Source organism: Kogia breviceps, chromosome 7, assembly GCF_026419965.1.
Source record: "Kogia breviceps isolate mKogBre1 chromosome 7, mKogBre1 haplotype 1, whole genome shotgun sequence".
NCBI classification, from domain to species: Eukaryota; Metazoa; Chordata; class Mammalia; order Artiodactyla; family Physeteridae; genus Kogia; species Kogia breviceps.
In genome coordinates this window covers 10,910,330-10,932,675 of record NC_081316.1, presented here as the reverse complement: position 1 = coordinate 10,932,675, position 22,346 = coordinate 10,910,330, and the positions used below count along the sequence as shown (strand labels likewise).

Genomic DNA, 22,346 nt, shown 5'->3' with positions numbered 1-22,346 from the left:
ATACTGTGTCCCCCCTTATCTCCAACACACACCCATCGGACCTCTCTGAACATGTCTACTGCCCCCATCTCTCTTGCTTGCTGGTAACTACCAGCCTCAGAGCCTTTGCACTTTGTACCTATGTCTATGTGACTTCACTCTCTAATTTATTTTAAGTCTCTTTCAAACATAACTTGTAAGTGAGGCCCCTCCCTGACCACTCTGTATTAAACAACCTCACTCCCACCCTTGCACTTCTTATTCACCACCCTCCATATTCTGCTCTATTTTTTTCTCAATAGTGTTATCACACTCTGAGTTACTATATATTTACTTGCTTACTTAATTATCTATCTCTTCCAACTGGAATGTAAGCTCTGTGAGGTCTATTTGGTGTACAGCAGGCTCTCAAATTTCTTTTGCATGAATGAATGAAGGTGTTTTACTTTTTAAATGAAAACAAGAAGTTAAATTTAGGAAAATAAATCAGTATTTTTCCTAATTGTGACCTTAGGCCCATCAGTTGGGGTCTCCAGTAGCCTTACCTGCAGATTTGGCTGACCTTCAGCAGGGTAGACATTCAAATGGCCAATTCTGCCCTGGTTTACAAAGTAGTCAACAGAGAAGAGAACAGAGAGGTTACAGAACTTCCCCCACTCCAACAAAGAAACAGTGGAAAGAAATCAGATTGGCACCAATTTCTCCTTTAAAATAGACCACTCTATTTTTAAAAGCGTACTGAACATACACCAGCTACTTTATTTCAATGAGATTTACTTCACTTGCAATGAAATGGGAACTGTAGGTGCCTTGATAAAAGTACTGAGAAGTTGACTTAGTTTCTATAACAATGTCTTATATCCTCAACCACCAGAATATATTTTGGTTTTTCAAATATAAGCTCCCTAAAGCAAAAATCTTTTCACTCCACAAAGAGACCTCTCAATATGAGACCACATTCCTATACAGAACGTGGGAAGCACACACAAAATTGACAATTTACTTTGGGAAAAGTAAGTATCTTTTGCTCTACTGTCAACTGAACCAAAATGAGTAATTAATTAGTAAATGTGGATGAGATGTGAAAATTGAAAAAATAAAACCTAATCTTAATTACTAGAAGAAATCAATCTTCTTGAATCATAGCAATTAATCCTAATCTAGACCTAACTGAAATAAACCAAAAGCAGTATCCTAATACTTGTACCTTCACCACATGAATACAATTTATTCTATTTTAAGAACCAGAGATTTCTTCCAGGACTTCCCTGGTGGCACAGTGGTTAAGAATCTGCCTGCCAATGCAGGAGACACGGGTTCGAGCCCTCGTCCGGGAAGATTCCACATGCCGCGGAGCAACTAAGCCCATGCGCCACAACTACTGAGCCTGCGCTCTAGAGCTCACGAGCCACAACTACTGAAGCCCACACGCCTAGAGCCCGTGCTCCGCAACAAGAGAAGCCACCGCAATGAGAAGCCCACACACCACAACAAAGAGTAGCCCCCACTCGCCACAACTAGAGAAAGCCTGAGCTCAGCAACAAAGACCCAATGCAGCCAAAAATAAATAAATGAATAAACAAATCTAAAAAAAAAAAAAGAAATTTCTTCCATATTACGTGTTAGTGAGGCAAAGTGATGCCCATGAAGACCACCCATCTAAGGGGACAAAAAGACAAAGGGAGACACCAAATAAAAAGGGGAACGCAAACGAAAAGAAGAAAACGTAGGAGAATCAGTAGAGGGAAATGGGGGTTTAAAAAAAATATGGAGAGCTGGGTGAAGGAGTTATGACAGGAAGCTACGGAGTGCCAATAGAAATTAAGTTTAAATACTATTCAGAACACTAGTTTCATGGGTTATTTAGTATGAGGGAAGGAAAAAAAGAAAGAAAATCTTAGGCTGGAAGAAACCAAAAGTTTCCAGGCAAGGCTGCATCTAACACATATGTATTTCCCACAGGCCACAGTTTAGCTTTTCCACATAGAAGAGCAGACCTTTTTATTAGAGGCACATTTCTCATAGGAAGCACTGATGAACTCAAAATTTCTACAAGTCTCAGTTTAAATAAAGGTTGAAAACAGAAAATGTTTCCTGAACATAAAAAAGGGAGGTTTATTTCAAGAAAGACATAGTAAAAAAAAAACTGCCTTCATTGCTATGTAACTGTTTCCTGTACATTCAAAACTAACGTTATCCTACAAAATCCTGGTTGGACAAGTGAGACGGCAAGGAAAAGAAGCTGGTTCAAAGTCAAGAATAATAAACCCAAATAGAGCTTTTTCAACCCACTCTCTACCAAAATTAAAGGAAGTTTATCCTTGGGTGCTAGAGTTCTGTCTCTTGTAGATACAAAAAGGTGGGAGAAACCTGTATTGCTGTTTTTACCCCTAAAGTATCCAAGTCTCCTGCAAGAGATTCAAGCTTTGCCACCAGCTTCTCTTCCCTCCCTCAAACCTTACTTTACTCTATTAAGGGTTATCCATTCCCCTAGCACCCCTATTTTGGACAACCCTGCCCATGTAACTCCCCAAACCTGCCTATTGCTAAAGGCACTTTTTTTTCCCCCATTAAAGAAAAAAAGTTAGCCTATCCAGCCAGGATGCCCATTTATTCTGTAATATAAGCATCTATATCCACCACAGAGTCTCTGGTTTTAAGACACCTTAGAGAGAACTTAGTCCAACAGACAAATGATGTTTGAGTTCACTTAAAGTATCCATTCTAATAGCAAACACAAGGTGTTCCCATGAGCTGGGCAACATCCTATGAATTTTGCACGTATTAGGTCACTTCATCATCACAACAATCCTATGAGATGGTTAGTATTACTGTCCTTATTTTACAAATAAGGAGATCAAGGCATAGAGCAATTAAACAAGGTTACTTGGTTAGTTAAGTGGTAGAAGATTTGAACCCAGGCCGTCTGGCTCTGGCATCCAGGCTCTCCCCCATGCAAAGCTGCCTTGCCTCTCCACATTTAGGCAACACTGAGATTGGAAATTCCCTGAGGAGTCAGCATATTGATCAAAAAATACAGAATAATTAAGCATTTGTGGCAAAGTTTTAACAATTGGTGTCCAGGTGAATGAAATAGGAGTTACTGTGCTACTCTTCCAACTTTTCTGTAAGCTTGAAATGTTCTCAAAATAAAACGTTAAAGTTTCTTTTATCATCACACAATGGCACAAGTTTTGTGAAAGTGATGCCCAAATTATCTGTTAGCCATCAAAGAAGGCTTTAAGAAAACTCTGGATCCTTATAATGTTCCCACTACATGCCTAATTTAAATTGCCCACACCAGGACTTCCCTGGTGGCGCAGTGGTTAAGAATCCGCCTGCCAATGCAGGGGACACGGGTTCGAGCCCTTGTCCGGGAAGATCCCACATGCCACGGAGCAACGAAGCCCATGTGCCACTAGAGCCCGCGAACAACAACTACTGAGCCCACGTGCCACAACTACTGAAGCCCGAGTGCCTAGAGCCCATGCTTCGTAACAAGAGAAGCCCACGCACTGCAATAAAGAGTAGACCCTAGGGCTTCCCTGGTGGCGCAGTGGTTGAGAGTCCGCCTGCCGATGCAGGAGACACGGGTTCGTGCCCTGGTCCGGGAGGATCCCACATGCCGCGGAGCGGCTGGGCCCGTGAGCCATGGCCGCTGAGCCTGTGCGTCCGGAGCCTGTGCTCCGCAACGGGAGAGGCCACAGCAGTGAGAGGCCCGCATACCGCAAAAAAAAAGAGTAGACCCTGGCTCACCTCAACTAGAGAAAGCCTGCGGCACAGCAACGAAGACCCAATGCAGCCAAAAATAAATAAATAAATTTTAAAAAAATAAAATAAATTGCCCACACCACTCCAGAAAGGCTTAAGGACTCACTGGAGAGGAAGGAAATGGCCTTAAAAATGGGGAACACTGTCCCTGAACCAGAATAGTAAATGTGGGCCCCATTCTCAATACTTAAAATTTAATAATCAATAACATGCAATTTCAAGTAGACTTAGTGGGAAAAAATTACTTCCAAAAATACATTATACAATATAACTAAATACAAATCAATCCATACCCTTATATCCCACTTGTTAGTTCTAACCAGAACAGTTTTTCTTCCCTGCCTTCACAATCTCCCTGCCAGGCTATATCAATGCCTTCTATTGCAAACCTTGGAGGCAGCTGCATTGAGGCAGAGCAATCCCTATTTCAGCTTCTCAAAGCATTTAACCCCTTGTGCAAGGGAAGAGAACATGAAATCGCATACTGATAACCTATGGCTTGTTCCTTTAGGCAAATTTCTTGTTACTATTATTCCAAATTTCCCATGAAAATTAATTTGGGTTCTTAAACTCATAAACTTCCCACTTTGTGAACAAAATCTCCTGAAGTTTCACAGTGAAAGCAGTGAAAAAAGTACAATGATATCCAAACATACTTTCTTTGAAGCACTAATGTTCAAAACTATGTTCCCAAGCTTTTTGTTTTTATTAACCAGTATAAAAACCATTCACTTCCAACATGGCTGAAAGCAATATTTTCCCACTGCTGCCCTAATATGTTCTGGGTAACGAGTTCCTCTCCCCAAGAAAATGGCTGCATTTAAGGTTTCAGTGGTTGAAGTTAACAGCTGCCTATAGTATGAAATGAACTGACTAGGACCCTTACTTTTTTCTTTTTTTAAAAATTTATTTATTGATTTATTTTTGGCTACGTTAGGTCTTCATTGCTGCACGCGGGCTTTCTCTAGTTGCGGCGAGCAGGGGCTACTCTGTTGGGGTGCTTGGGCTGGTCACTGCAGCGGCTTCTCTGCTGTGGAGCACAGGCTGTAGGCGCGCGGGCTTCAGTAGTTGTGATTTGCGGGCTCTAGAGCACAGGCCCAGTAGTTGTGGCGCACGGGCTTAGTTGCTCCGCGGCATATGGGACCCTCCTGGACCGGGGCACGAACCCGTGTCCCCTGCACTGGCAGGCGGATTCTTAACCACTGCGCCACCATGGAAGTCCCAGACCCTTACTTTTTACACTATTATTTGTACCATCTGCCCAGAAAGAAAACAGGATTAAAAAGAAATTAAAATTTTAAATCTTCAATTATTTCCAGAAACTTTATTTTAAAATGGAAGGTGGGAGATGTGTAAAAGGTTGAAACTACAGACTAAAGTTTCAAAATTACATTGCAATTTTATTAATCTTTGTTGAATTGCTTCCTATTTCAACTTCCTTTCAGCCTTCCCCACAAAAGTCCCTCCCTGATCCCGTAGTGCCTATTTAACCAAAGCTTACTGAGCACCTCAATAAATCCCAGTCATTGGGCTTCCCTGGTGGCGCAGTGGTTGAGAGTCCGCCTGCCGATGCAGGGGACACGGGTTCGTGCCCTGGTCCGGGAGGATCCCACATGCCGCGGAGCGGCTGCGCCGGTGAGCCACGGCCGCTGAGCCTGCGCGTCCGGAGCCTGTGCCCCGCAACGGGAGAGGCCACAACAGTGAGAGGCCCGCGTACCGCAAAAAAAAATAAAATAAAATAAAAAAATAAAAATAAATCCCAGTCACTAAGATAGGTGCTGAGAGGCTACAGAGGTAAGACAGTACCTACACTCAAGCAGGTCAGTACAGAGGGAAAGACAAAAATAAACAGATAATTTAAAAGAGACACAGATGTAGAGAACAAATGTATGGACACCAAAGGAGGAAAGCGGGGGGAGGGGGGTGGGAGGAACTGGGAGACTGAAATCGACAATAGATACACTAATATGTATAAAATAGATAACTAATAAGAACCCGCTGCATAAAAATAAATAAATAAATAAAATTCAAAGATTCAAAAGAGAGACAATTTTAATACAGTGTGATAAACATTATTTGCACTGCCTGCTATGAACCTCTCCCTGCAAGTTGGCAATATCATTCCAAACCACGTGCCAGAAAATTCTCCGGAAGAAGAAATTTCACTGACAATCAAATGAAGTTTGAGACATTTCTAGTAAGTTGAAGAAATTGGAGGAGGGCAATGGTGTGCATATGGAAAAACTCCTGTTCTCAAGATTGAAAGAATATCCATTCTAACATATCTAGCTCCCCACCTCCCCACAGGCTTTATGGAAAATGGATTTTTTTACGTACATTACTCTAACACGGAGGGAGTTGGAAATCTAAATGAGCACTGATCTTCAGCAAGATGAAACACTCCTGCCTCTAGCAAGGGCTCATTTTAGTTCTGGCTCTTGTTTCTGTTCTCTGTGGAGAATGGCAGTGTTTTAGTGGTTAAGTCCACTAACTTTGTAGTTAGTCAGACCAGGGTTTAATCCTGGCCTTGGTCACTTACAAGCACTGAAATTTTCAGCAAACCTCAGCTTCTCTGTAGCTCAAATTCCTTAAAAAACAAAAAATAAACCAAAAAACAAACAAACAGAAAGTTGTTGTAGGAAATTAAGTAAATACAATAGTTTATGCAAAATGCTTAGCACTCAGTAAAAAAACAAGGAGGGGGGTAGGGGAGGGATGGTGGGGGAGCAGTTAGTAACAGGGGACCACCAGGTACCAAAATAGAAAGCAGTAAATTATTACAGAGCTAATCATGTTGCTATTGCAACTGAATAGTGATCTGTGCTTAATTTATTTGCATCCATCCTCTCTCACTCATCCCCAGAGAGCAACTACCTCTCATAAACCCAAGGCTGAACTGCAATTACTTGGAGCTTTTTTTTTTAAGATTTCCAATAATCCCCATTTTTATCCTAGCTGAAAGAACATGTTCTAACCCTCCATAACTGGAACCCTAAGAAAGGCACTAGGACTCTAAGCACCCAAAGGAGGCCCCCACCTGGAACATACCATACCTTAGTCATATAACAAAGAAACCAACAGCATATAGGAGTCAGACGAGGAAAGAAAAATCTGCACAACTCTTACTTACTTGTCTTTTTTTTACCCCCAAACCAAAATGGGGAGCAATGCAGACAAAAAATAAAAGATTTCCTTATTCACACCCCTTATTATATTTCCTGGAAGAACTAGCAGAGGTGAGGTAAAAGACAAATCTCCCATCTTATCATCCAAAAGGCTCTAATAGTACACACCAGTCAAAACAATGCCTCAGTTCGTGAAATAGTCCTGGACGCTGGTTAACCAGGATGTTCACTGCAGCTACACAAAGCCCAGCATTTAAAGCTGGACCCAAACCACCACCAACCACTCAGTCATCCAGAACCTATTTTCAAACTGCCTTTGTACTCCTTCAGATTCCCTCATCCCTCCCCCTAAAGGTTGAGTGGGAAACTGACACTCTGGTAGCAACATGACCAATCCTCCAAAGATCCACCAAGAAACCTCTAGGCTGGGGTCAAGGCAGAAAGAGCGTTTGAAAATTTGGAAACGAAATAAGAACTACAGCCCAACAAACTGTACACATTGTCCTTTTTCTTTCTTTTTAACTGCACTCGCTATAATTAGGAGATCCAGACATTAAAATCTTACTGTAGCCCTTGCATAAATTATATTAAAAGAAGGAACAAAGTTCCGTTTCCTCTGAAGCCACAACCTCACAAGAATGAAATCAGCTTTCAAGAAATACTCATGTCTGGAAAAGAAATTCAAGGAAGTGTTCTAGTCTAAAAAGAATTAAGGGGTGGGGGGTACAAAATCAGAGGATTATTATAGATACATACCAGTTTAGAGCTAATGAGCAGCTTACATATTAAGGCCCATCTTGTTACAATTAGGGCAGTATCTATTGCAGTTTTAATTTTCAAATGATTCACATTTTCAAAGGGAGAAGGAAGAAAACGTCCAGTTTTCAGCCACTGATGAGTTGGTTATATGGTTATCTAGCATCAGTATTTTTACAAGAATGTGTTTGCAAAACAAAAACAAACCTTAAAATTAAATATAAGATATGAAAGCACAGTCATGGGCCTTCAGATCTTAAAGACTTCTGATTTCACGGCAAATTAACCAAATAAAAAACTCACCTCCAAAAAACAACTTTCAGTTTGGTTTAAAAATAAGAATTCCCCTTGTGCTTTCTCAAATGCATCCTAAACACTAAAGTTTGTGTAAGTGTTTTACTCTTAGCCTCACCTTATTTTAACCCAAGGCCCTTTCAGAGAGCACAAAGCTGAAAATATTTTCACATGTGCCACTTTACTCAGGTGAACTAAAAAGCATGATTAGAATTTCCTTATTCCTTTAAGCACATAAACCAAACGTTATCGTATATGCAGACTGAACATACAATACCTCCACAAATCTTCGCTAGCAAAGGTAGTTTTAGAAGGAAGGGGATGGCAACTCAGTTACCATGGATCCACTTATTTTCTTTCATAAGGCAAAGCAGGGAGGCTAAGTCTAGAAGGAGAATGAGGCTCCTACCCACCACACCTGGAAAAGTAAAAGAAGGATCCACCCAGGAACAGCAGGGCTGAAACGGATCTGGGCCGTTCAAACCCTCTATGGGAAAAAATATCACCATTTAAGCTGCAAAGCTCCCTGCAACTTTCCACTTCCACAAATCTAATGATGAAAGGGAGAAAAAAAAGTTTTGAAACATATGAAGAACCATCTGTATAACCAGCTTCCGACCCGGACAAATTCCTTTCCCAACCCACACGCAACATGCCAAAAAAACCAACTTTTGGTTTGGGCTCTGAAAACAGAAGTTTGTTAGCCTAACCTAGAAAAAAATACATAAAATCAAAGAACACACCAGAATGTAAATTTATGGAATTGCTTTCACCCCCTGAATCTATTCATCTCCCTATATTAGAGAGACCAGAAGTTTGTTTCTGGGTCTTGAATATTTTACTTTGCTTTAAATATGATAAAATACCAAAATTCCCCGAAATAAGTAGAAAGAAAAATTAACTGCCTAAAAGTTACCCGTCAGCATAACAGGCTCTCGTTTTTAAATTCCCTCGGTTACCGTAAGACAAACGGCTTATCCTCCTTTACCCGTCTATACACATATTTTTTAAAAAGGCACACACCTCAAATGTGGACTTCTAAAAACCAGTCCTTTAAGAAAGAAAACCAAGGCTTCGTCAATGTTCTGAGAAAGACAAATCCAGCAAGGTAGTTGATTTTTCGCCACCTCTTCCTCCTTTCAGGATCTTTCCTGCTCTTCTTTCTCTCTCTCCCTCTTTTTTTTTCTCTCAGATCCAACACCTAAAATGGAAGTTGCACCCAGCCAAAGGCTAGGGAGCCTGGGTGGTGACAAACTGATCTGGCAGCCCTACCCCCTCGCTTTCCTAAGTGATGTCAGCCCCTGAGAACTTCCAATAGGAGCCGGGCATAAATCAGGGAGATGATTTTATCCAATAGGAAACTTTATTATAGGAAATTAAAAAAACGGGGGGGAGAGCAAGAGGAGGAGAAAAAGAGACAGGGGGAAGTTTTATATATATATTTATATTTAAAGTGGAGACCTATATAATCTCTGAGGAATCACTGCAGACCTGGGAGGGGTCGGGGAGGGGGGCTGAAGGAATAAGGGGGTTTTAGGACGGCATATGCCTAAGAACCTCGGTTCTCTTTGATGGTGGGGTTCTTGCTCCCTCCTTCCTTTCCGGGTGGGGAAGCAAAAAAGAGCTGATTTTATTTGCCTGCTGCTACTTGGTTTGTTGCTTTCTACCCCAAAGCATTTCCCCAAAGGAAGACAGGAAGGGAAGGAGCGTGAAATGCTAGAAACAGGACTCCAATGTGTTGATTGGGACGGTAGGGGATATCTGAGGTAAACTCTCAATTTTATTGTTTTGGTTTAAATCCATTAGAGTTAATTAGAAAACCTAATGCTTGGACTTGTTAACAATTGTCAGTGTCTGTACTTTCAACTAGAAGGAAGCTGAATCCGCTAGGCTGTTGAGGAAAATCACTGTCTTCCCATTTGTCCCCAAATCAAAATAATCTGGGTTTGAGGGGGAGAGTAAATGATATCCAATAAACAATATATTTGGAGGAGACGAGAGCATGTGTAAGGAAAAGAAAATCTCATACCTAGAAAATTCAATTTATTTGTTAACTTTGAGCTTAAGACTGTCTAGTTCATACATTCTGTTTATGCTTGACCTAAATAAAGGATTATAGCAAGTATTCTTTTTCTGAATTAAGAGTTATCTTTAATGTGTTCTTAGACTATTAGGCCATGAAGGACAGAGATTGAATTTTTTTTTTTTACATGCTTGACAAAGACTAGTATTTTATGGTCATTCGGGGATTAGCTATGTGAAAATCATACTGATAAATTGAAATTTTTCTTTCTTACTGAAAGATCTATCCTGTAAACTGCTACCAAATGAATCTTCAAAGGTTTCATAATCTAAAATAGTTAAGAGCATAGGTTCTGCAGTCTGACTGGCTTCAAACCTTTCTCTTCTGTACGTATACTTAATCAAGTAAATGTACTACATACTCTGTGGCCTTGTAAAAGTTATATAATCTCTCTGTGACTCAGTTTCTTAACTATAAAATGGAGATAATAGCTATATCTCTCTCACAGGACTGTTGTGAGAATTAAAATACACATAACGTTCTTAAAATAATGCATGGCATATAGTACAAACTCAATAAGAATGAGTTATTATTACCAATATCTACCCTACCAAAAAACTTTCAGTGATTCACCATTGCCCAATAATAGCAACCAATAAATGAAGCATCTATCACGTGAGGGCACTCTGCACTCACTGTCCCTAACTTCTAAAACACCACGGTGGAGACAGTATCACCACTGTTTAGAGACAAGGCTCAGCAAGGTTAAGACACTGACCTGAGCTCATCTGGCTAAGGGGTAAGCCTCTCATCAGTCTGACTCCAAGGCCCATGCGCTTTCCATTACGTGACACTCAACTGTGGTCGGGATAAAGGCCAAGTTCCTCCTCTGTTTTCAAGATGCCATATCTATTCATCCAACACATTAAAGTAACACTTATTAACCATAATCTGACCTTTCCTTATCTTTCTAAACTGGAATTCCGCTCCTCCTCAGGATGAAAGTGCCCTTCTAATCAGGTTTATCTGGTCGTTATCCACCCCCTCATATTTGGTCTATGGTCTCATATACCCTCATATTTGGTCTAATGTGGCCAAAAAGGACTTCTCTCAGAAGTGCTGGAAGATATAACAGACATCACAGCACTTGTCTGATGGGGCTTAAACAAACTATAATAGAATAGGAAATGAATACATTTGACAGAGAAACAAACAGCCTTTAACTCTCATTGTCTAAGAATCTTTTCCAATTACCTTATCACATCTTCTACCTCTACTTTCCATCTATTCCTAGTCCTACATAGCAAGTTTAAAAGCCAAAGATGAAAAAAAAAAGCCAAAGATGATTGTCAAAGGAAAACAATCAACACATATGTTTGTTGATTCACTGGTTCCTAGATCAGAGCCATTATCTAGAATATGCTATGATTTTCTAGAGATGGATTAGTCTTGTTTCCTTCACACCACCACTAACTTGCAAGTATTTTGCCTTCCTTTTTTCGTGTGTATGTATGTGTGTGTGTGTGTTCCTGTCTCCCCCACCAGAAGATAACCTCCATGAAGGCATAAAAAATGTCCCTCTAGTGTATGGTGTATCCCCAGAGCTCAGCCTTGTATCTCATATTTAGCAACAGATGAATAAATGAATGAAGTCTGTTGGCTTACTAGTTATATAAGCCTGGACAAGCCATTTAACATTAATGAATTTGTGGATAACATTCAAAATAAAATTATATACAAGTCAAAAAAGTTAACTCAGTGGTGAAAAAGTTGTTAAATTTTAAATTTATCTCAAACAGCCATCTCCATCCAAATAAAGAATCACAAGGATTAATATTCACTGAGGGAAAAACTGTTTATACTCAGTGAACAGAAAAAAGACTAGTTCCTTCTGGGTTATTTTGAGCAGCATCCCACTCTTCCAGACGTCAAGGATAATGAAATAGACAAGTGTCCTGCTCTCAAGTTTACATTCTAGTTGGCGTGGGGGGGAGTGCGGTTACAGAAGATTAACAGATAAGATGTCAGATGGAACATTATGCAGAGATTAAAACAGACTGATGAGAATGACTTGGGGCTTGTTCTAGACTGGATGTCATGGACAGTCTCTCTGGACAGGTGACATTTAAGTTGAAATCTGAATGGTAAGAAGCAGCCAACCATGAGAAAATATAAGCAATGGCAACTACTAATGCCAAAGCCCTAAAGTGTGGGGCTGAAACATACTGGATCCAGCAGAGCATGTTGGAAATGAGGAGGGAGGGATAGGTGGGAATCAGAATATGAAGGGTTCTATAGGTTAGAGAAAGGAGTTTTGATTTTATTCTTAGGTAGAAGAAAGCCTGTGGGGATTTTAAACAGCAGAATGACATAATCCAGTCCACATTTGGAAAAAATCTGGCTGCTTATGTGACAAATGGATTAAAGTAGGGGCAAGAGGACTTCGCTGGTGGTGCAGTGGTTAAGAGTCCGCCCGCCAATGCAGGGGACACGGGTTCAAGCCCTGGTCTGGGAAGATCCCACATGCCGCGGAGCAACTAAGCCCGTGCGCCACAACTACTGAGCCCGTGAGCCACAACTACTGAAGCCCGTGCACCGAGAGCCAGTGCTCCGCAACAAGAGGAGCCAACACAATGAGAAGCCCGTGTGCAGCAATGAAGACCCGACACAGCCAAAAATAAATAAAAAATTTTTTAAAAAATAATAATTTTTACAAGTAGGGGCAGGAGTGAAAGCAAGGAAATTAGTTTGAAGATCAAGTTGCAGTGATATGGAGTTGACTACAGTGGTAGCAGTAAAAATGGAGAGAAGTCAATGGATTGAGGATGTGTTCAGAGATACAGGGTTCTTTTTGTTTGGGGCTTTTTTTTCTTTCCTTTTTTGCTTTTTGGTTTTGCTTCGTTTTGTTTTTTATGCATGGAAGACTACAGTCAGTGCTCACTCTTACAACTCTCAAAGAGTGCTCCACCAACAACCATCACCACATACACACAAAGAAAAGATACCATAAAATGGTGAAAGATTAGGGAAGAGCCGTGAAATAAAATTATACTTAAAAAGGAAGTGTTAAAATTATTATGTAGGGTAGAGCACTGTGATGGCTCTACTTCTAAAACAGACTAAAACTATAAATGCCAAGGAGAATAAATTTTTAAAAATCCAACTCCAAAAATACACTGGCTATCCATACAAAGGAAAACAAAACATTTTTACTCCTTTCTACCCTCTGATGACAACACACTACCATCCAAAGTTTGTCATTTTTGAAGCCCTGCGTAGGATGGCCATTTATCATTCCCTTTAGAAAATCTACTAACAAAAGATTTAACTAAAATTGGATTAAAAACAAACAAACATAAAACCGAGAAGTGAGTCCTCGCTACCTCTTGAAAATTAATCTAATCCTGATAACAATATATTCATGAGGGGTTGTATTACTTATACTTTCTTTACAACCCCAAAGAATCACCTATAATGGTATTGCACCTGTGTAATCTAGTCTTGATTCCACAGTAACAGATGCGTGAACAAGTACTGTTCTGCCTTTTTTTCCTTGCTTGCTCGCTTTGTGTGTGTGTGTGTGTGTGTTCTGACAACATCTAAAACCTGTCCTTCTTCTAAGTTTTATGTCCTTTCACGAATTGCTACCTCTTCAAAATATGACGGCAACCAAAAATGTCTTCTGTTCCTTGTTTCTTTCTTCGTCTTAAGAGCAGGAACCTCAAACTAGGGAAAATATTACGTGACTTGGAAATCCACCCCCACCCCCCATATTTCAATCAACCACCTCAAATCCTTTTTGAAAAGGTGTAAAATATCAATAAAAATACACTTGAGCGCCCTGTACTACTCACCCCTCTACGTTTTGTCCGTGGGCAGGTTCCCCTTCTCTTAGACATCGTCCTTTCTGCCTCCAGTTGGCCTCCGCGGGGGCTGATCCGGGCGAATTCACCACACTTTGTCCCCAGTGGCGTTGGATTCAGCCGGCTCCGTCCAGCGCTGGACATCACCAGGCACCCGAAGCCGGGACCCGGGTCCTAACGCGCACAGGGGAGCGAGCAGCTGTCCAGATTTCTAAAGTGGCTTGGCATTCTCTCTAAATGTTTAATCTCGAGATCTTTTAATTTTTGATATCATCCCTGAGAACAGCTGTTTCCAGCCGGGAAGTGTGCGAAGGAAATCAACACCGGTGACCCCCTCCAGACGGAAAGTTCTGCCACCCCCTGGGTCACGAGGTCTCCGAGATGTGGGGCTGGAGTGGAATCTGTGAAAAACTTGAATTCAGAAACTAGCCCGAGGACCTTGTTCCAGAACATTCCTGGCCTTAGGAGACATCTAGAGAGAGACATGGGGGACAAGGTGCGACTGGAGCCATCCAGAGGCCTTCTCCTCCATTACGCCTGGGGTGCTCTTGGTGGGGCCGAGGCCATTCGCAGCCTCCTCAAAGGGAAGCCGCAGATGCCCTTCTACCACCTTGGGGCCTGCCCTGTTGGGAGTCCTGAGCCTCTCTTCCGTGTGTTTTCATCGGGTACAGAGGACGAGGCCGGCTTCCAGAAGAATTTCTTCCGAGCGGGCCCTTCCCCCTTCCTCCTGCAGCCCTACCGCCTTCCCGCAGCCTCCAAGTCCCTCGAGACTTAGCCTCCCGCCCAAAGCCCTTCTCGCCCTGTGATTGGCTCTTTGGGGAGCCTCGGCCAATGGGGATAACGTATTCGGGCAGACGTAAGCCCGCGAGCAGGGGGAGGAGGAAGGACGTCGGGACCGCGACGTGCGGTGAGCGGAAAGGTTGCGCCGGGTGTGTGGCGCCGGCCGCATGGCCTCAGGCCCTCGCTGTCAACACTTCCCAGTGCATAAGGATCCCCGGGCCTGCGGCAGGACGAGGGCACCAGGGAGTGGCTGCAAAGCCCGTGCGGCCGGAGGTGACGGTGTTGGGTGAGCCTTGAATTAGGGCCTCCGGGATACCCACGCTCCATTCCCAGAAATCTTTGCGCCGAGAGCTCTTTCTTCAAAGGAGTTGGGCCGAGGCGCCCAGCTTTGCAGGGCCTTCCCTGAAGCCCTGCTTTTCCCTGCCAACCCCGATTCCCTTGGTTCTGGACGGGGAGAACCCTCAGGACGTTGTGCAGCTTTGCTAAACCCCACCCCCACCCCCAGCCCCGTCCCGCGCGAGCCTGGACCTTGGGAGGAAGCAAGGCAGGCTGGACCGAGGACCCAAGCACGGAGAGGACACAGCAGGAGCACCTCCTGCCGCAGAGCTCTTCCAGGTTGGGTCTGGGGACAAGGCCCAGTGCTGGTGGATTGGGAAGCTTCCCCAGGGCCTACCTCTGGGCCCTTGCAACAGCTGCCATCCTCCATCCCCATCTCTCTGGCTGGGATGGAATTGAGCCTACAGTTTCTTCATTTACCTTTCCACTCTTTTCTTTCCGGATAGTTTGACGTGAACTGTTTGGAGCTTCAGTGCCACCTGACAGAAAGCTGCGTGCCAGGGAAGGGGCACCGGCTGTGCAGTGAGTGTGGGGGCCTCAGTGCGAAAAGCTGGAAACGTAGTGAGCCTGAAGTCAGAATACCCAGCTTGTGTTGGGAGGGGTAGAACGCTTAATTATCCTTGCTTTAGTGTTAGCCAGAGAACTGACCAGATCGACAAACCTAAAGGCCAGATTCTTTGCCAATTTCCAGGTGGAATCAGGCTCACTTCGGTCAAGAACATCTGAACCCACGGTGGCAATATTCTTACTGCTCTGAGAGACCTTCCCGCCAAGCCCAGCAGCTTCTCTGCTCTACTGTGCGCCCTCTGCTGGTTAGCGTGATAGAGTGAGCTCAGAGAAGAGAAGGTGTGTACGACTTCCTAGAGGTCATTTACTACTCCTTAGAGTTCTGTTAAAACGTGTTACATTGGGGAAGTATACCCATGAAACTCAGAAATGTGGTGCCCGGGAAGAATATGAGTAGTGAGCACCACAGGAGCTGAGTTTCTGGCAATGTGAAGGAGGAAGGTTTAAGGATAACAACAACTCCATTTTTGGAGTGCTAGTTCTGCGCCAGACACTCACAGTACTAAGCAGTTTGGTAAAACTGACTCATTAAATCTCTAAAACAGCCTTACGAGGTAAGTACAGTACTGTTATAATTCCCACTTCCTAGATGAGAAAAGTTAAGACTCAGAGAAGTTAGGTCATTTGCCTGAAATTATACAGCTAAGCTAATAAATAACAGAGCTGAGATTCAAACCTAGGCTGTTTCTGAGCTCTCACCTGTAACCACTAGGATATTCTTTCTTAAGATACCCTTGGCACAATTCCTGGGCTTATGGTTCCTCAATTCATGCTTTCATCTCCCACTTTCAAAATTTCCCTGTCATTTCAAAGACAAAAAAAGAAAAGGTGTAATCGTGCTTCTGAAAGGTATTATTTCACCTACAGGAATCTGATCCATGAAAACCTAGGTTTGTTAAGAGACCAACATGTGCTCTCCTGCCAGTCCCAAAATCCTATACAGGAATCCCCGGTTCCTCCGGCTAGCTTTTCTGCAGCTTCATCACCAGCAACAGAGTGGTGTGTTCTGCGATGTCCTTCTGCAGGCAGAAGGTAAGAGACTAGTAGGGGCTCAACTGAAAAATCACCATAGACTAAGAGAAAATGACTTCAGGGCCAAGCAGTGAAGGACAAAACCAGGAAAGTATGTAATTGTTGCCTTTGAGTCCTGTAAGCTGTTTGCTAAAGAGCTGTTTCTAGGACAGGTACATTTTTCAATGAGTGAAAGTGAGATTATGCTCCTTCTCTTCAAAAATGAAACTAATTATAAAGTTTTGTAAGCGTAGCAATTCGGTAAAACATGGATACACCGTAGCGGGATGGTTGTGAACATTGAGTTAACATACGTAAAGCACTTAGAACAGTACTTTTAATGAACTAAGCACAATGTAAGTATTAGATACTTACTTAAATGATACTATTACATATTTTCCTTTTTCCTTGTCTTCAAATGGATGGCGTTTATTGTTTTGTTGTTAAACCTAAAATCGTATAGCTTATTTCCACCCCTTCCCTTTACACTTGAAATGTTAAATCAGCTTGAGGTACAGCCTGGTATAGTGTAAAAGGCCTAAGACTAGGAGTCCGAGTTTAAGTCCTAGTTTTGTTACTAACAGTAACAAACGAGCAAGTAACTTCACCTCTTTCCAGTTCACTTTCTTCATTTATCAAAAAGGATTATGACAGCCAACACTGTGTAACACTCTACAGTTTGCAGAGTACATATAGCACAGTTCAGTGTCTCATTTGATTCTTATAACAGCCTTGTGAGATGTGGAATGTTACATGGTTCCAGCAGCACAGATGAGTGAATTGAGGCCTAGGGAGTTAAGTAACTTGTCTATTGGTTCTCTTAGGAAGTGCAGAGTTGGGATGCATTCCTTAATTCAAAATAAACATAAAAAGTATCAACTGCCTGGTGTACGCTAATGTACTTTACTAGCATGGCATATAGTATATATGAAGATAAGTCCATCCTCGTAAGGAAACCACGTAAAGGGGAGACGTTCAAATAACCAGTGCATCCAGATAACTGAGCAGTATAATAAATAACATTGGGGTAAGTATAAGCTGATACAGGAGCACAGAAGAGGAGCATCCTTCGCAGACTTGAGTAGGTTGGGGGATGGGTGTTAGGGAGAATTTCTTGGAGGAAATAACCCCATAGGGGACTTCCCCCGTGGCGTGGTGGTTAAGAATCTGCCTGCCAATGTAGGGGACACGGGTTCGAGCCCTGGTCCTGGAAGATCACACATGCTGTGAAGCAACTAAGCCTGTGCACCACAACTACTGAGCCTGAGCTCTAGAGCCCGCAAGCCACAACTGCTGAGCCCACACACCACAACTACTGAAGCCGGTGCACCTAGAGCCCATCCTTCACAAGAGAAGCCACCGCAGTGAGAAGCCCGCACGCCGCAACGAAGAGTAGCCGCCGCTCACCACAACTAGAGAAAAGCCCACGCGCAGCAACGAAGACCCAAAAAATAAATTAAAAAAAAAATCAGCTGTTAAAAATAAATAAATAAAATAACCCCATAGGTGAGTTGTGAAGGACACATAGACGTAGGAGGAAATGGGGTAAGATTTTCCCAGGCAGAGAAAACAGCACGTACAGAGATGTACACAGGTGACCAGGGATTTGCGAGTGGTTCATTATGGCTAGAGCAGACTATAAGTGTATTGATCAGAGGTGTGGCTAGAGAGATCAGCAGGTCTGAAGTGTTATACCAAGGAAGCTGGTCTTATCCTCAGAACACTGGGAAATGTATTTAAAGGTTTCAAGGAGGTCCTAACTTTTAGAAACAGCACTCGGGCTGCAATGAGAATTATTAGATTGTTATTGAGCCCAGATAGGAGGCTATTTTGGAATCCAGGAGAGAGGGAGTGGTGGCTTGAACTAAGGCACTGAGAATAGAAAGAAATATATAGTTTATGAGCTATTCAAGAGAATTTACAAAACTTGCTGCAGTTAAGAGCATAGACTGTAGCCCTGGGTTCAAATCTTGTCCCTGCTCCTTAACTGTTCATTGTGGGCATGTTACTTCACTATGTCACAGTTCACTCATCTGTAATGACAGCTACCCCACAAGGTTGCAGTGAAGATTAAATGAATTAATGCTGCTAAAATCCTTAGATGCCTGGCACATAATAAGGACTCAAGAAGTATTAGCTTTTTTTAAAAAACTTAATGTTTGACTAGATGCAATGGGTAAGAGAAAAAAGAATCAAATATGACTTCTGGTTTTCAGGCCTGGGCAATTGGATGAATGTGCTATCTTATTTTGAAGTAAAACTTGGGAAGTTTTGGAGTGTGGGGAGTGATGAGTTCACTTTCTAGGAAGGTTGCATTGGAGGTACTTGGGGGGCCTCCATGTAGTCATGCAGGCTACGGCATGCTTAGTATCTCAGAAAGGAAGCCTGGGCAGATGTAGAATCTGGGAATCGTCAGCAAGCCTTTGGTAACTGAAGCCATCGGGGAGATGGAAATTGCCCATGAAGTGCCCATAAAATGAGAAGGTTGTTCAGGACAGTGGATACCAGGCCGTGGAGAGAGCTCAGGAGAGAACTGAGCCCTGATTATCCATGTCCAGAGCTCATGATCTTTCCGGTAGATCACAAGCAGCTTCTATACAAAGTTTTAAACTCTTGTGTGAGTCAAAAACATTTACTCGGCAAGTATTTGATCCCCTACTTTGTGTCAAGCACTGGCTATATACTTCAGTGAGCAAGACAGACAGGGTCTCTGTCCTCACAGAGCTTACAGTTTAGTGAGGGAGATGCACAATTACAGCGCAGATAGCTGAATGCTATGATAGCTGCAGAGCACCTAACCCAGACAGGGGGTAGGGTGGGGGAAGGCTTTCTGAAAGCCTAAAATAGGTAAAAACTAAGTTAGCTAGGTAATGGCAGAATGTTCCAGGCAGGCAGAAGAAATAAATTTATCCTTCCACTTCAACTTCTGTGGAGGGAAACAGAGAAGAGGCAGCGTGTCTAGGTAGTAATGTCTGTGCTTAACCCATGCACCTGCCCGTCGGCATGAGACAGGTAACAAAGTGTTTGGGTTTCCCTCCAGGTGAGGCCGTCCCAGCCCACTGCTGCATCCTTTCCGCCTGCAGCCCCTTCTTCACAGAGCGCCTGGAGCGGGAGAGGCCGGCTCAGGGACGCAAGGTGGTGCTCGAGCTGGGCGGCCTGAAGATCAGGACACTCAGGAAGCTGGTGGACTTCCTGTACACCTCAGAGATGGAAGTGTCTCGAGAAGAAGCCCAGGATGTGCTCTCTGCTGCCCGCCAGCTCCGTGTCTCTGAGCTAGAATCCCTTCAGCTAGAGGGTGGGAAGTTGGTGAAGGCCCCTCAGGGTCGAAGACTGAACAGGGAGTGCCTACAACCTCCAAGTGCTGCTCCCATCTCCACCAGGGTGGTGGCATCCATCCGCCGCCCTCGAACTCCACTGCCTGTTACCCAGACTCCCTGTCCTCTTGGGGCAGTGAGATTGAAGTCCCCGGGGAAGGAGGAGGGGCCCCAGGAGAAGAACCACCGACAGAACACAGAGAACTTGTCGGGCACTCTTCTGCTCAAGAGGAAGGCCAGAGCCTGCCCAACTCCGCAAGAGAAAAGCTCTTCCCCATCGAGCCACAGTCAGGGACCTAAAGAGAACAAAAGTTACCCTGCCCTTGGTCCTACAGCACTTTCCCCACCCAGCTTGTACCCCTCTGTGGACAAGCGACTGTTGCCCAGGAAGATAAGGCTGAGCCGCTCAAAGCTGTCTCCTGATGTCTGTACATCCAAGCCTGCCAGCCTCTTAAGTGGACCCAGCTCAGTACCCCCAGCCCCTGGCCGGCGTCTTTGGCGGCAGAAGAGTATAAATAAGGAAGCAGCGCCAGCGGACAAGCAGAAAACAGGGCGAACTAGTCCTCTCCAGAGCACCCCAAGCCAATCTGGTCTTGGAAAGTCGGGTGGGAACAAGAAGCGGAGCCCTGAAGTCAGGGCACCGAACTCAAACTCTGCGGGGGAGGGGCAGGTTGGCAGAGTGAAACTTCGCAAGATTGTCAACGGGACCTGTTGGGAGGTGGTTCAAGAGCCTCCCCTCAAAAACTCTCCAGACAGCCCTCAGGTCCCAGAACCTGAAGACTCGGAAGAGCCCCCAGGGACTCGGCCGTCCCCAGGTAACGAGCAGGAAATGACATCTGCTGGGACAGACCTGTGTGAGGACTCCCCCACGGGCTCCAGGCTACAGGACATTCTGCTCTCCGCTAGCCACTCCCCAGACAACCCAGTGGTGAAGTCCGAGTTTGGGTCCAGTCCAGGGCTGATAGGGAAGGAACCGGGATTGGATACCGACTGCGGAGAGCCCTATGCGTTTGACCCAGCCCTGCTCGGGCAGCCGTGTGAAGCCGAGGAGTACCGAATCACGAGTGCTGCTGCCACCAGTGAGCTGGAGGAAATCCTGGACTTCATGCTCTGTGGCTCAGACATCGAGCCACCCATAGGGTCTCTGGAGAGTCCCCGGGCGGAGGGCTGCAGGACCCCTAGTTATCATCTGACAGAAACAGGAAAGAACTGGATTGAAGGGGAAGAATGGTGTTTGCCAGATGTGGAGCTCTGGCCCAGGGAAATCACAGGACTGGAAAAGGAACCTGCTGGTGAGAACAAAGGGCCAGTTGAGCCTTTTAGCCCCCTTGTTATGCCCTCTGAGAACAAAGAGCCAATTGAACCCTGTAGCCCCCTTGTCATGCCCTCTGAGGTGAGTGAAGGGGAGGTGCTTTCAGTGGGAGGCTCTTGGACTCCAGACCTGGAAATTCCCAGCTCCCAGCCACTGGATGGTCAGAGAGACAAACTTCTCCACATCAACTCCCTTGACCCTCCCCAAAGGTCCTACGGGGACCTGTCACCTCCCTGTTCAAACTGGGTGGAGACTGGGCTGGAAGTGTCCCTAACTACGGATGGAGTATTATACCCTGCTCCAGAGGCAAGCAAGGAGGGATCTGGCAACTCTGAGTTGTTGGATCCACTTCCTGCTAGCCCTGAAGAGGAAGAGATTGATGTGGTGGACTCGATGTCAGAGGGGACTGTGCCCACGAGTATTCCCTCCGTATGGCCCGACCCTTCCTCAGAGTCAGAAACAGAGGTGGACATACTCACGTAGCGGAGTGGGGAGGGCAGGTTAGAGGGACTGGGAGGGTGGGAAGTGTTGGCTAACAGAAGGTACACGGGCAGGCTAGCACATGCCCTGTCCTCTTAGCACAAGAGGCAGAAATACCCCCAGCTTTCCTTCCCTCCCCAGGCTTTTGGAGGCAGGCAAAAATCGTTCCATGAGTAGAAAATTATGAACTTGAACCACCCTACCTCTTTATAATCTATTTTGCAGTTAGTGACAAACAAGTGAAACAATAAACTGTGTGTCACAACTCTAGTGGGTCATAGGTAACAGCCAAAGCCAGGTCTCCCAGGTCAAGAGGCATCTAATAACTGATTCGGGCAGAGCTGAGAAAGACCAGCCCTCTGTGGTGGGGGTTCTGTGGGAGAGAAAGTGTTCCAGAAGGAGCTGTGAAGCAATGCTGGGATGGAACACTGAGTGGGTGGGAGTGACAGGATGTACCTAATGTGCGTGGCTTAGTCACTGCCAGTATGGTTAGTCTGGCCAGAACCTCCACAGGGGCCAGGAAGATGTACTTCCATCATCACTTCGGAGAAGTGAGTTGAAAAAGATACAGCTGCTTTTTTAAAAAGAAGTTATTTAGTTTTTCCCCATAATTTTTACAAGTATTTCACATGCTTTAACAGGGACCACAGGCGTTCCAGGTTAACTGGTGACCTTAGGCTATGAAAAACGCAAGGGGGACCAATCCCATAAGGCTGGCTTAGGGCATCCCTTACC

The 22,346-nt window shown here is 44.2% G+C and overlaps 2 protein-coding genes across 15 annotated transcripts in view; one reads left to right on the top strand and one right to left on the bottom strand.

Moving 5' to 3' along the window:
- The window catches only part of CTNND1 (catenin delta 1), a 52,307-nt gene extending 38,283 nt beyond the window's left edge, over positions 1-14,024 (bottom strand). For 5 of the 13 annotated variants that reach the window (XM_059070434.2, XM_067037280.1, XM_067037281.1 and 2 more), the window contains exon 1: positions 8,949-9,181. The gene's annotated coding sequence lies outside the window, so the exon portion shown is untranslated. Of the gene's footprint in view, positions 1-524; positions 579-6,087; positions 6,202-8,948; positions 9,187-13,802 lie in introns of those variants that run through there. The other 8 variants (XM_059070439.2, XM_067037282.1, XM_067037277.1 and 5 more) reach the window with 7 other exon arrangements.
- A 210-nt stretch (positions 14,025-14,234) lies between these two features.
- On the top strand, positions 14,235-21,623 carry BTBD18 (BTB domain containing 18). Of its 2 annotated transcripts, XM_067037284.1 has the most exons (5): positions 14,235-15,206; positions 15,374-15,449; positions 15,619-15,773; positions 16,362-16,526; positions 19,546-21,623. In XM_067037284.1, the coding sequence occupies exons 4-5, from the start codon at positions 16,403-16,405 to the stop codon at positions 21,612-21,614; spliced, it is 2,193 nt and encodes a 730-aa protein (XP_066893385.1). In that variant the 5' UTR covers positions 14,235-15,206; positions 15,374-15,449; positions 15,619-15,773; positions 16,362-16,402; the 3' UTR covers positions 21,615-21,623. The 2 variants fall into 2 exon arrangements, with proteins under 2 accessions (XP_066893385.1, XP_066893386.1); XM_067037285.1 differs by lacking the exon at positions 14,235-15,206 and having other exon boundaries at positions 15,374-15,773.
- The last annotated feature ends 723 nt before the right edge of the window (positions 21,624-22,346 follow it).